Here is a 14,876-nt window from a genome sequence, read left to right as displayed (position 1 = left end):
GAGCAAAGCTGTGTTGCGCACGGATCCATCTTTCGTTCCGAAGGTGGTCCGGGGCGCCTATAGAGCACAGGATTTGGTGCTGGGAGCCTTCTATCCTCCACCTCATGCGAGCGAGGAAGAGGCCCGCCTGCATTTGTTGTGTCCTGTGCGTGCGTTGACGTGTTACGTCCAGCGCACGGCTGCGGTCCGCACCACCCCCCAGTTGTTGGTTTGCCACGGCCCAGGAAAGGTGGGTTCTCCGTTGTCGAAACAGCGTCTCTCCCATTGGATCTGTGAGGGCATCGCCCAGTCTTACGTGACTGCGGGTCGTCCTCTGCCTGGTGCTGTTCGGGCACACTCCACAAGGGGTGTGGCCACGTCAGTTGCCCTGTTCAATGGTGTGTCAGTGGAGGACATCTGTGCGGCGGCGACTTGGTCGTCCCTGTCTCCTTTTGTCCGTTATTACCTTTTATCCATGTCCTCTGTCTCTGTGGCGTCATCTGTGCTAAACACAGCCGCCGGTGCGAGCCAGCGTTAGACAGGATGTTTCATGTAAGTGTTCGGCTCGAGTCGCCGGGTCTTCTGTGAAAGAGTCAGAATGGACCACGGCAGGTCTCGCCGCTACTGGAGAACCGGTTCGAGCCGCGGGGTCTTTTCCTGCTAGGCAAGCAGACGTGACTCACGCAGGTCTCACCGGTTCAGCTAAGGTAGGAGCAGGCCCGTCTAGTGACGTTCCGCTCCTGTTTATGAGTGAGGCTGGGACGGGCTTGTTACGGAGTAACCGCTTTGGTCCAGCTCTCGCCCCACGTACCTCTCCTTGCCCTCGGCTGTGATAGACTGAGTGTGGCGGGGTGGGGCCAGTGCTTGGGTCGGATCAACTGTTAGGATGGTCTCGCCTTGGAGCCCTGGCTTGTGTCCTGACTGGTTTTTCCCTTACTGGGGCCAGCAAGAGTGTATGGTGCGGTCGTGTAGCTCCGCTTATGCCAATAGGAGCTAGCCCTGTGGGGCGGAGCTCCACGAAATAGAACGATGGTTACGTATTGTAACCCTAGTTCTATGAGTGGAGCGGAGCCCCACAGGGAACAGACTTGCTGACCCCGCAGTCTGCTCGCTGAAAATTTCGGTTAGGAGCAGATGTGCGGGCGTAGCCCGCTTATACAGTGGTGCACCGGACTTGGTTGGACACAGGTGCGTGTATGTTTTTTTCTTCAGTCAATGTAGCTAGCTGGGTTTCGCTAGCCAATAGGAGCTAGCCCTGTGGGGCTCCGCTCCACTCATAGAACTAGGGTTACAATACGTAACCATCGTTATTGCCGGCTAGCCATGATTCACATCAGGGAGATTCAGGAACAAGGCAAGCTACCTGTAGGCTAACAGTTTTGCCCGCTTCCCAGGGACCAGTAAACTCTGTTCGGGCAAGAGTAATGCCTCATGCAGGTGTCTGATCGGACAAGTAAAAAAAATGAATATGATAAATTGGCCTTGTGTTGCTAACGTTACATAACGTTATCTGAAAATACAGTTTGAGCCGAAGCGGAGCCTGCTCCATTTGAGCTACGCGCTGCTGTCTGTCAGTCAGTCAGCCCTTCAAGCGAGCGTTGTCAAGGAGACATACACCACAAGCGCGAGAGGGTTCTGCAACTTTCGTGCGAGTCAGGCGCAGCGCTACCTGATGGATTGTGCGACCGTCTTTTTGGCTGGCTGAACTAACACTAGCTTGCGTTAATGTTCCTCCAGCCACCTAAAATGTGCCAATCAAAATAACTGAAAAAGCAACAAATTATTTAGGCATGTTTAAATACTAGCTTACCTTTTTATTTATTTATCTACAGCTGCTGTTATAATAGTAACCTACAATACATTTGATTAAAATATGTCTATAAACATATTTATATGTTTAAATCAATATATATGATTTATTAAGTGCCTGTGTGGGTTTACTGTTTTATCCCGTCCAGTTACATGTAATTAATTACATTTTAAGCTCTATGACTTTATCAGCCTTATGAGATAAGTTAGGCCATCTTTATAGGCCTACTCTTCAGTTAATTGTTTTTTTTAGGCAGAGGAAGGGATTGTGGTAGGAGAGGACAGGACTGTGGCACAGGCACAGAGTGGAGGCACAGGTGAGAGAGAAGAGGAGAGAGAGGTTGTTGAGAGGAGCGCAAGAGAGGAGAGAGGAGAAGGAAGGGGACAGGAGAGAGGAACAAGGGAGGAAGAAGGGTGGTCTCCGATCCCCCACTTTTTCCGTTTCGAAATCAGACTCTTTTTTTCACACACCACCACACCAAGAGATCAGTTCCACAGGAAACACTGAGCTAAAAGTGTGGTGATTTGTTTCTGGATCCTGTTGGTGGTACTGGTACGGAGATGAACCAATGATGACCCGTCAGGAAGCTGTATTTCATTCCAGATAGGCTACGTTGGCACTTGGCATAGGCCATCCTCACAAATACTAAATACGTGATCAGGACAATGGAAGTCATACACACGACAGACACACCACAACAGAGCCGTTCCACACGCCAGAGAAGAGGATTGGCAGTAATGGGACTGGGAGGATAACACACACCATGACGCTGTAAGACACCTCACACAGGCATCATGCTAGAGCCATTGTTGTGTTGTGCTATGTTGTGTTGTTCTACGTTGTGTTGAGCTATGTTGTGTTGAGCTATGTTGTGTTGAGCTATGTTGTGTTGAGCAATGTTGTGTTGAGCTATGTTGTGTTGAGCAATGTTGTGTTGAGTCATGTTGTGTTGAGCCATATTGTGTTGAGCTATGCTGTGTTGAGCTGGTGTGTTGAGCTTTGTTGTGTTGAGCTATGTTGTGTTAAGCTATGTTGCGTTGAGCTGTTGTGTTGTGCTGTGTTGTGTTGAGCTTTGTTGTGTTGAGCTGTTGTGCTGTGTTGTGTTGCGCTGTGTTGAGCTTTGTTGTGTTGAGCTGTTGTGTTGTGCTGTGCTGTGCTGTGCTGAGTTGTGTTGTGCTGTGTTGAGTTGTGTTGTGCCATGTTGTGTTGTGCCATGTTGTGTTGTGCTGTGTTGTGCGATGTTGTGTCATGTTGTGTTGTGCTGTGTTGTGCGATGTTGTGTTGTGTCATGTTGTGCTATGTTGTGTTGTGCTGTGCGATGTTGTGTTGAGCTATGTTGTGTTAAGCTATGTTGCGTTGAGCTGTTGTGTTGTGCTGTGTTGTGCTGTGTTGAGATTTGTTGTGTTGAGCTGTTGTGTTGTGCTGTGTTGAGCTATGTTGTGTTGTGTCATGTTGTGTTGTGCTGTGTTGTGCGATGTGTTGTGTCATGTTGTGCTATGTTGTGTTGTGCTGTGCGATGTTGTGTTGAGCTATGTTGTGTTAAGCTATGTTGCGTTGAGCTGTTGTGTTGTGCTGTGTTGTGCTGTGTTGTGTTGTGCTGTGTTTAGCTATGTTGTGCTGTGTTGTGTTATGTTGTGTTGTGCTGTGTTGTGCGATGTTGTGTTGTGATGTGTTCAATCAATCAATCAATCAATCAAAGCTTTATTTGTATAGCGCATTTCATACCCAGAGGCAACACAATGCGCTTTACAGAGAACAAGGGAGGTGGGCATACGACCCACTCTCTACATATTCCAGAGGGAAGCAAAAAAACAGTAATCACCCGGGGGCCAGATAAGTGAGCTGTAAAAATTCTTCCCTGACCCCTCTCAACAAGGCGATCGAGCAAGCTCCAGGAGTATGTTTGTCTACCGGCTAAGAACATTTATGAAGCAATACATTGCATTGAATTACATTTCAGAGTGAGAGAGGCTAAAAACATCATAGGGGAGAGAATATTCTACGGACATGCTACATCATCCACAGTAGACACAGGGGTATCTATCGGACTTCGTGAGGTCTGCTGGTGACAGTGGGGCATCCACTGAACCTGGTGTTGTGCGATGTTATGTTGTGCTGTGTTGTGTGATGTTGTGTTGTGCAATGTTGTGTTGTGCTATGTAGTGTTGTGCTGTGTTTCGCAATGTTCTGTTGTGCGGTGTGGTGTTGTGTTGTGGATGGAGAAGGAGATGCAGCGAAGCTCTAGTGACCTTGACCAGGCCTGTTTCTCAGGGGCTGTCACCAGCTAGGATAACAGGACTTCAGGGAAGTAGAGCAGTGACACACACACACACACACACACACACACACACACACACACACAGCCATCAGTGGCACAACACACACACTGACAAGCGGTTACACCATCACAACTATTGAAAGCACAAAACAAGCTACCATCACACACACCACACACACATACACCAAGACAAAATAGGTAACAGGACGAGTCGTTTTCAGGACCACCGCACACCACGTGCACACCAACACACACCACCACAAATAGAATGTACTAATATGCATTTCCAGAACATTCCACCAGTGTAGTAGGCCATGCTAGCGCTACATGGCTTAACCCTGCTCACCTCTCTTGTTGTCTGCGTTGCCTGCGGCCGCCACCCTCTTGGCCTCGCGGCTCTCCTGATTGGCCCGGTCCTTCTGCTTCTTCTTACTGGTGCTGGAGGCGTCGTCCGTGCCGCGCGTAGCCCCGCCCCGCCGGCCCGCCTCGCTCCCGCTAGCCATCTTCAGGCACTTGGCGCTCAGCGGCCCTCCCTCGCCGCCGTCCCGGCCGCTGCTGCTGGGCTCTGGATCTGAGGGCTGTCTCTTCCTGCTCGGCCCGGCTATTTTGGCGATGGTATCGGTCCGAACGCTCCCAGAACACAATCAGGGGACCTGGGGTCGGGGGGGGGGAGACAAGCCATCGCGTCCATGAGTACAAGCTCAATGACAGTACCGTGCTGTGTGTACCTGTATGAACATACTGATACAGTGCTGTGTGTACCTGTATGAAGATTAGGGATGCGCATCGAAAACCGGTTCTTGTTAAGAACCGCTTCCCAGTGAATCGATTCCTTGGAATCTTTAGCCAAAATCCTTAATGATTCCACTATCGATTCCTGCCGTTGCTGCACATGCGCGAGGACGTCGCACGCACAATGCTTTGTTTTGTTTTATTAGACCACGGTAGAAGAAACCAGCAACATGTTGTCTAGGCATAAACGTTCGAAAGTGTGGTTACATTTCACGCGACAAGATGACAACACGGCCACTTGCAATGCTTGCAAAAAACGTGTATCATCAAAGGGGGGAAATACTACAAATATGCAAAAACATTTGGCCACACAGCATGCGATAACTTTGCAGGAATGTCCCGTTTTTGATGCGCTCCGGAGTGACGACAGCAGCGCAGCTAATGTTAGTGTAGTCAAAGGTAAACTCCTCCAGAGTCCCTGTCTATTGTGTTAGTGCCATTTGTTTAATTGTGTAAACCAGCTTTCACTATATGAATAATCTCCATTTCCATCCATGTTATTTAGATGATGACGTTCAGAGTCAGGCTCGTGGTAGTCAGTCTGGGTCAGAGGCTACTTCTTGTAGAAGTACAGTAGTAGAATTGTTAATTCTCCATACAGTTGATGGTTGCAGACGTACTCAGTTCCATTTGGACTTCACTTGATTGTATTTGTTGCCAGTTGCCGCTGCTAGTTTTATTTTTGTCAGCTCGGCTCATATACCCTTTTTAAATGGAAGGAGCATTGTAATTTCTACTAGTAACATGTTTGACTGTTATTGGATTTAAAATTCAACAGAATAATTCATGTTTTATATATCTTTTTCTAGAGAAAAAATACTGATTTGTTTATGTCAGTTTTATTTTTAGTTCAAGGTGAATACACCTTAAAAAACAGCACTGTAATTGGCATGTTCAAAGTATATATAAAAGAAAATTAATGTTTATAAACCTGTTTGTACTCTTTTGCCCCATGATATACTGATGAAGTGCCTAATGAAGATACTGATACAGTGCTGTGTGTATGTACCTGTATGAACATACTGATACAGTGTAGTCAAAGGTCTCACCCAAGCCCCCAAGATTCGAAATCTAAAGTGAAGGCCTATTGAACCGCGCCATCTTGGCTAGATTTGTAGTCATTTGGCTATTTCCGGTGACTTTTGTACTTGCGCAGTTGTGCTTTTCTGTCTTACGCGCGTCCACGAAAAAGTTCACGTTTATGTGAAATGTAGACGCACGTTCCCGGCTCTCCCCGCTTTGATTTAGCAATGAAAACCGGCTTGCATATTAACCTGTTTTTGTCAAATATATCCATTGGAGAAATTATTTTTTCATCCAGGCATCTTAGTTTTAAGAGGTTAATTATAGCTGAACATGTTTTGTTTGCTAGTAGATGGTATTCATTCCGTTCGCGATAATGTTATTGCAGCCAGGCTAAATTCCTCCAGGGAGCCAGTGACAGGCGAGTTGAAAAGCTTCACTCCCCGCCAGCAGGAGCTTTGGCCGCTGGCACCGCATCTCGGATAACCCGCCGAGTTCGTGGCTGCTATTTCCCATTCGCCCTTGAACAATCCCAATACCGATCCATGGTAATAATGAATCAATCGTTCAGATCGGCAATGCTGCATGCATGTTAGCTTTATTAACATAACCATAGCCTACATTTATCTCTCTAACCTTAGGCTATCCATCTTACACCAGTCGGCCATTCGATAGCTAGAAGCGGTCAACGCCAACGTTGACTGAAAACACCCAAACTCAGTGTATGGTTTCATCTTTATGCCTACACATCAACTCCTTTCCATTGTATGTGAATAAATTCCTGTTATTCTAAAATATCCCATTTCTGTCCATTCCTGGAAAAGGCTAATAATTGCGTCAAATGATCACTCCAGTTTATCACCGTATCCCACTACCATTTCAACTATGCACAGGATGTTGTCTTGTAGTCATTTTCATTAAAAAATGATTAGCCTGATCAGTTTGTTGTATGTATTAAGCCCTTTTTGAGCGTTTTGTGTGTGCAGTGTTAAGTGTAAGCTTATGCAGCCTACTCCAAACTTTAATGGTTACAGCAGTCTGAAACTGTGAAAGTCTTCATGTAGGCCTAGTTGTTAGTTCCAAGTCTCTAATAGTTTAACAAAATTCGTTTGGAAACACTGCAATATGTGCCTTTAGCAGCTGTTATAATGTAATTGTTAAATACCTAGCCTACTGTAATTTGCACAGACAGCTTCAGTTGTAGTTTTAAAGTATTTATTTATAATAATAAAAAAGGGATGATAATACTTTTTTTTTTTTTTTAAAACAACAATAATGTGGGGACGCATGGCCGTGGGGACGCATGGCCATGGAGCACATGTGGGTCATACCCTGGGACAGCTACATCCACAATATGTAAAATGAGAGCACAGAACAGACCCACTGAGTGGTTTGGCTGGGATGAGAAGAGGGAGAGGAGGAGGGGGTGGGAAAGGGATGAGGAAGAACAGTGATATTAATGAACAATGTGATGGCAACAAATATGTCTTGGTACAAAAATGTACTTAGCCTATGTATACTAAACTAACACAAAAAGAGCAACAACAGTATGTTCATCATCACATAAAAAAAACTGATTTATTTGAGCTGTTCTTATTAAAAAATAATGCTTTGTCAGTTGAAGTTGCAATCCAGAGGAGGTGTAGGCCAAAGCAACTTCACCCACTCCGGATTGTTGCTTCAAGGGACCGCAAGATGTTTCTTAAAAAAAGGTCATTTCCCAAAGTGGATAAATGACATCCATCAGTCTCAAATAAATCGGAGTTGTCATGTTTTATTTGAGGATGCCCAACACTGTTGCCGCCTAGTAAATGTGACCATCACATTGTTCACAAATTTCCGAGCTTTGTTGAGTCTCGCCGGCTTGACAGGAATCCTCCAATTGCGTCTCTCGTTGATGAGGGAGATGGAGATCTTCATCAACGGAAACCGCTCGTGGAGGTCCTGCAGGTCAAGCTTCATCACACCGACGAGGTCCACACTCAGGTCGTAGCCAAGGTCGTTTTCCCCGCAGTGGATGAGCAGGACGTGATTGGTCTCGTGTTCCCACTCGATAGGCTTGCACCTTGACGTTGGTGAGTGGGCTTTAAACCAAGACGGGCCTTTGTATGTTTTGGGATTTTATGTTTCATGTGGTTTGTGTTTTGTGTGTCATGTTCTATTATTGAAATGTAATAACAGAAACAGTGTCCCTCCTCTTATCCTCACAGCTCAAGCCATTTTTAGGAGACCAGTTCACACCTCAACCAGACCTGCTGCTGTTTTGGACCTGCTTTAAGCCCTTTTTTTGTGGTGTCCGTTTTCTATGTTCTGTGTCAAGTAAGCCAACCCACCTTCAATGCAGTGTAGCCTCCACACTTGAATGGTTACAGCAGTCTTGTCGTCTACAAGCAACAGTCTCTGGCTTTGCATGGCAATTTATGTAGTATCATCCGAGTTCTACAAATGCTGTACTTTTTTTGTAAGTAACCCCTCAGTTATTCAATTTTACTGGGGAGCAGTGACCATAGCCTACTTGCCAAACCTCCTGACTTCCGCAGGAGATTCATAAATTTGAACTAGGTTGTGTAGTAGATAAGCTACAGTAAATTAGGACAGATGCACATTTACTGAACAGGACAGACAAAAGTCGGACATTAAAACAATTGCTCCATACATACATATATATATATATATATATATATATATATATATATATATATATATATAATGTTTCACATTTAGTTTTAATGCTTTTAATGCCCCCCCGCAATTTGGTTTGGAAATGCTCCCTATTTCATCCATCATCATCCGCTTATCCGGGGTCGGGTCGCGGAGGCAGCAGTTCCAGCAGGAAGCCCCAGACATCCCTTTCCCTAGCAGCATCAACCAGCTCTGCCTGGGGAATCTTTAGCCGCTCATAGGCCAGTGCGGAGATGTAGTCTTTTAATACCATTGACTGTTTAATCAAATGTGTTAATGAAAATGACCACAAAAAAGGAGAGTAGTCAAAGCACACCGCTCAAAAAGGGCTTAATACATACAACAAACCGATCAGGCTAATCATTTTTTAATGAAAGTGACCACAAGACAACATCCTGTGCATCGTTGAAATGGTAGTGGGATACGGTGATAAACTGGAGTGATCATTTGACAGCAATTATTACCCTTTTCCAGGAATGGACAGAAATGGGATATTTTAGAATAACAGGAATTTATTCACATACAATGGAAAGGAGTTGATGTGTAGGCATAAAGATGAAACCATACACTGAGTTTGGGTGTTTTCAGTCAACGTTGGCGTTGACCGCTTCTAGCTATCGAATGGCCGACTGGTGTAAGATGGATAGCCTAAGGTTAGAGAGATAAATGTAGGCTATGGTTATGTTAATAAAGCTAACAATGATTGATTGTTGTAACATGCATGCAGCATTGCCGATCTGAACGATTGATTCATTATTACCATGGATCGGTATTGGGATTGATCAAGGGCGAATGTGAAATAGCAGCCACGAACTCAGCGGGTCATCCGAGATGCGGTAGCAGCGGCCAAAGCTCCTGCTGGCGGGGAGTGAAGCTTTTCAACTCGCCTGTCACTGGCTCCCTGGAGGAATTTAGCCTGGCTGCAATAACGTTATCGCGAACGGAATGAATACCATCTACTAGCAAACAAAACATGTTCAGCTATAATTAACCTGTTAAAACTAAGATGCCTGGATAAAAAAATAATTTCTCCAATGGATATATTTGACAAAAACAGGTTAATATGCAAGCCGGTTTTCATTGCTAAATCGAAGCGGGGAGAGCCGGGAACGTGCGTCTACATTTCACATAAACGTGAACTTTTTCGTGGACGCGCGTAGGACAGAAAAGCACAACTGCGCAAGTACAAAAGTCACCGGAAGGCCAGAAAAGCACAACTGCGCAAGGACAAAAGTCACCGGAAATAGTCAAATGACTACAAATTTGCCAAGATGGCGCGGTGACCCCTAGCTCCATGGTGACCCCTCTTCTTACATAATGGGGCTGTCTAGCATCCACGAGATCAACAACAAATACACCACACACGAAAACACTGATCAGGGTCAAGTTACAAAATACGTCATATCACAATATTACCTCATCCTAAAAAGACAAGACAGCGCGCCACGGCCCCTTGTGACTGTAAAACATACAGCTGGCCCTGTAATAAGGTCTGGTCCTGGCAAATGTCCTCACACCTGTACTTCTCCATTACATATAATGCTAGACAAGATAGGAGCTTAGCCAAGCTAACCAGATATCGGTTAGCCTCTTTATCCTCGATGCATGGCGTCATGATGCGGCGAACATGATAGCTACCTAGCTAGCGAGCTAATAGGGCTAATTATAGCTAGTTAATGTTAAATAGCTTGACTGACAGTGACCATTTTGCCCTATTCACTTATTGATTAAGGACAAAATCTGAAAATCTAATTTATTCCACATTCCCGTAGAGGCACAGTGAAATCGTTACTATCCTAGCTAGCTACTAGCGTAAACTAGCTGGCTAAGCTACCGTTAACATTCAGTCCATTCGTTTGGCTTTCCAGGAATCGGCGCATCACATGGCTAGGACAGACCGGTAGGGGCGGAGTGGACAGTAGCCATTCATAGCCCTAAAATGGTAGCGCTACAATAATTAGATAATGTGTCAGCTACCTATTAACTAAATAGCAATAAGTACAGCTTTTGTGCATATAACTGCGCATTCAATAACACCCCAAATATATAAATCAAATGCCTGAGTGACATCACATTAGACAATGTACACAATCCTCGCATTTTTCATATTTAGCTAGCTAAATAATCTAGCTAGTTAGACAATTTGATTTACGGCTCGCACGAATGCAGCTGGGGACACCATGGACTAAGACAGATAAATCTCATCAATCAGAAAGGGCCAACGGGGTCAAAACACAATGGTTTATCGATCTGTTGGCCTGCGGGCGTCAGGGGAACCTACACGAGCATTCTCAATGTAGCTAGCTAGCACTGTGACTGTGGCCTTGTTCGGTAACGTTAGCTAGGCTAGCTAGGAGGTACAATACAGTAGTTCAATTCCATTAAACACTGCAAAATGAATGCAAATTACGTATTGATAGTCCCGAAATATATGTCCTTACCAACAACGCTTATAGCTAACGTTTGGACGTATATGGTTAGGCAGACCGCTTTCATATAAGTTGTCCAAAGCGAGGACGTTGTTTTGTAAACATTGAACCACACGGATGTTTCCTAGAAGCTAGCTAACTAACATTATCCACTGCCGGTGTTGACAATGACGCCATGGCGCCAACTGTCCAGTAACGTTAATGAGTTCAACATAATCCAACATAACAGACAACTTACAAAGCGTGAGAAATTTCGAGTGTCGCCTCCCGTGCCGTCGCCACAATGACCGGAGTCCGTCCGTTATCACACTAACCCCGCCCCGGCTGCTAAGCTGCTCACCGCGGCGGGCCGCCGTTTACTCCAAAGGCGTAACTATTCCGGTGTTTCTAGTACATTCTCTTTATCCAGGACCCATCTCTTCAACTTTCAAAATATACACACCAAGGCCATTTGAGCTATGAAAGGCAGTTGGTTGAACAAAATATGTCTACTTCACCGGTTCTTGTGCAATGACTCGTATTTTGTTAAGGAACAAAAACTGTCTAACCCGAATAAATCCAATGAAAACCCCAGAGTCCGCCGAGATCCACTTCCTGGAGAGAAGCTGCCGCTGGTCCATGTGATCACGGTAGAGCATGGAGCGATAGAGACGGTAGTTTCCCTTCCGAGGTAGTTTAAGGAATTACAATTTCCATACGGAAACTTAGCTACCACAATCATCATCATATATGCTGGTACGGTGGTACCTCTTTGGAATTGATGTCACCAGCACAGACAATGTCTACAAATATCTAGAAATCTTATGATCTGAGCACCATACAACGCAAGTTTTTCTCAGTGACGGGTGTTGACACATTATCCTGACACTTTTACTCAGATAGTTATCAACATGTTGTCAATACGTTTTGATATTCATTTTTTGTTAGTTGTGGTCTGATTCTTATAGGGGCTTCTGTAAATGGCACTAGTTATTACTACTACTACTACTACTACTGCTAATAATAATAATGCATTTTCTTTATGTAGTGCTTTTCAAGTACTCAAAGATGCTTGAATTAAAATTATGTAATACATTATACATTGAATAATTAAAATGAATTACTGTTTATAAACAGACTTGTATTTATTACAGTAATATGGAGGCACTTCAGTGTACAGTCACACATAGTAGAGCACAGAAACCACACAATGTTGTACAGTTGTGCAACACAAGTGCAGCCTTTCATTTTCAGGAGGAGAACGGTTAAGAGTTGGACCTGCACTTGTGTCCAGGTGTCAGCAGCGCTGGGCAGTGAGGGGAACAGAGATGAACTCTTGTGTTTTACAGTGTTGTGTCTCTAGCCTGGTGGTGGGCCACGTTTTCCTCCTGGCTGTGTGCAGTGCTGCTGCCCTATGAGGCTCCGCCCTACGGCCGGCCTGGCTCTAGACTAGCAGGGGGGCAGGGCTGGACGTCGCCCATGCACCCCAAATTTCATGTTGTCCCCTGTGTGTAATGTGTTACTGTGTCTAAGTAATGTCAAATTTCAGTAAATGAAGTGAAAAAGCGCAGCAGGTTGGTGGCAGGCCCGGTGCTACTGGCAGGTGTTGTAGATGTGTATCTGCCTGTTGATGTCATTGAGGATGGCCTTCATCCTGTCCTCCAGCCCATCAAGCTGCCGGGCCTTCCCCTCCAGGGTCCTCTGGTTCTCCTCATAGTCTTTCTCCAGCTCTGTGGGCCGGTGGATTGGAGAGCACAGTGAGCACACCCAACTGACCTTCCAAACTAGCGCTGAGAGAATATGGTTTATTTACTTCAACATTTATTTCACCAGATAGATCACGACAATGCTTCTCCCTAGTCCTTAGATCATTGACTGCAATCAGCAGTCACTATCAGAACTTTACATCTGGGTCAGATCAATGCACTGACCGCTGCTCCGTACGGGTCACTCAAGCTAAACAGTTGAGCATGCTGGAACAGTTGCTTCACTGTAACAAAGAGGTTCCAGTTCTAGCCAGGGCTCTCTCTCTCTCACACACACACACCTGCTAGTCTCAGCAGCTTGTTCTGGGCGTCGCTCAGCAGCCCCTTGGCCTCGTCCCGGAGCCTCTCAGCCTTCTTCTTGGCCTCCTGCACCGTCTTGGCCTTCCGCTCCACCAGCTCCTGCACCGTGTGGTACTTATCTGTCAGCTCCCCATCCAGCATCTGAGACACACAACAGCAGAGAAGACCATGGAACAGCAGAGAAGACCATGGAACAGCAGAGTAGACCAGAGAACAGCAGAGAAGACCAGAGAACAGCAGAGAAGACCAGAGAACAGCAGAGAAGACCATGGAACAGCAGAGTAGACCAGGGAACAGCAGAGAAGACCAGAGAACAGCAGAGAAGACCAGAGAACAGCACACACACATACAATCACACAGTCAGCTCCACACACACACACCTGCTTGGCCTCGTTGGCTTTGTCCCGTGCCATGGTGGCCGTCTCCTCTGCCCGTGCTGCGGCCAGGCTGTTGTTGGCTCGTTTGGTCCTGAGGGCGTCGATCTCTCTGCCCAGGAGGCCCAGGCGGTTCATGGCATCGCTCAGGTCGTTCTCACTGCTGGACGTCTCAGACTCGATCTGTGGCAAAAATACACACATCCAAAAAACAATGGGTGTCTGCTAGACAAAAACCTGGGTGTGCTGTCATGTAAAATATGCATTTGCAGCAGTGTGTGTGCACTGTATGTGGTACCGTATGCTACGTGTGTTTGTGTGTGTGTACAAACATTCATGTGTCAATCCCACCATGTTCCATCTGCAGTAACCCAGCTACTTTTACACGTGTCTGCTAATACACCAGATGTTGTTAGTGAAGTATCCAGAGGGGTGTTTGTTCTGGAGGTAGCTGCACATTTGACCCCAGCCTAGAGGAATCAATAACCAAGGTCATTAAGTACCAACCTCTCCTGAATACCATCTCAGAGCTAGGTGTACCCTACTTGCAAACTACTTGTGATCATATTTGGCAGTCTAGGACACACACACAGGTTGGTCATAAGAGAGTCCCAACAACTGGGGATGCCAAAAAGCAGGCTTAACGCCTTGCTAAGCACTGCTCTGTCTCTGCTGTCACAGGCAGACGCCATATATGGCGGAGACGCTGCTACAATACTTGTACCCTTGAAAGATGTGTGTTAAAGAAAGTTATGCCGCTGATCCATGAATTGTGATTGTATACTGACTGCACCTTTAGTATTTGTGTCCCTGTATGTAATTTTCTCTTTGTGGACATACATAAATAGTTAAAATGTGTTAACCTGCGCTATGCGTGTTTCTGTCTCTCTGATGTCGTCCCTGGCTCTCTGGATGGCCTTCTCAGCAGCGGCCTGTGCCACCTTGGCGTCCTCCAGGGCCTGCTGCACTGACGCCGCCGTGGACCGAACTCCCTCCGCATGGCGCCTGCACAACACACACACACACACACATCAGACCTGGAACCACACACATACTGTACAGTACTGACAAGGATACTCACAGAAACACACACACACACACACACACACACACACACACACACACATCAGACCTGGAACCACACACATACAGTACTGGCAAGGATACTCACAGAAACACACACACACACACACACATCAGACCTGGAACCACACACATACAGTACTGACAAGGATACTCACAGAAACACACACACACCAGACCTGGAACTAGGGCTGCTCGATTATGGCAAAAATCATAATCACGATTATTTTGATTGATATTGAGATCACGATTATTTAACACGATTATTCATTGATTTTTTTTTTTTTTATCAAAAGTTTTAACATTTTCTTAACATATCAAATTATAAAATGACTTTGATAACAATTAATATATTAAATGTTGACTGGCTTTTCTTTTTAA

The 14,876-nt window shown here is 45.6% G+C and overlaps 2 protein-coding genes across 5 annotated transcripts in view; both read right to left on the bottom strand.

Moving 5' to 3' along the window:
* Positions 1-11,367, bottom strand: part of usp19 (ubiquitin specific peptidase 19) — a 104,491-nt gene extending 93,124 nt beyond the window's left edge. For both annotated transcript variants that reach the window (XM_084436273.1, XM_084436274.1), the window contains exons 1-2: positions 11,232-11,367; positions 4,414-4,720 (exon numbers count right to left, since the gene is read on the bottom strand). In XM_084436273.1, coding sequence (XP_084292399.1) covers positions 4,414-4,570 — 157 coding nt within the window. In that variant the 5' untranslated portion in view covers positions 4,571-4,720; positions 11,232-11,367. The remainder of the gene's footprint in view (positions 1-4,413; positions 4,721-11,231) is intronic.
* A 770-nt stretch (positions 11,368-12,137) lies between these two features.
* The window catches only part of lamb2 (laminin, beta 2 (laminin S)), a 130,493-nt gene continuing 127,754 nt past the window's right edge, over positions 12,138-14,876 (bottom strand). For all 3 annotated transcript variants that reach the window (XM_084461801.1, XM_084461802.1, XM_084461803.1), the window contains 4 exons: positions 14,276-14,417; positions 13,419-13,595; positions 13,020-13,179; positions 12,138-12,702 (listed from right to left, as the gene is read on the bottom strand). In XM_084461801.1, coding sequence (XP_084317927.1) covers positions 12,566-12,702; positions 13,020-13,179; positions 13,419-13,595; positions 14,276-14,417 — 616 coding nt within the window. In that variant the 3' untranslated portion in view covers positions 12,138-12,565. The remainder of the gene's footprint in view (positions 12,703-13,019; positions 13,180-13,418; positions 13,596-14,275; positions 14,418-14,876) is intronic.

The sequence above is a fragment of the Borostomias antarcticus genome, assembly GCF_949987555.1.
Source record: "Borostomias antarcticus genome assembly, chromosome: 3".
NCBI lineage: Eukaryota > Metazoa > Chordata > Actinopteri > Stomiiformes > Stomiidae > Borostomias > Borostomias antarcticus.
Note: the sequence above shows the minus strand (reverse complement) of the source record. Positions and strands in the feature narration are given on the sequence as shown.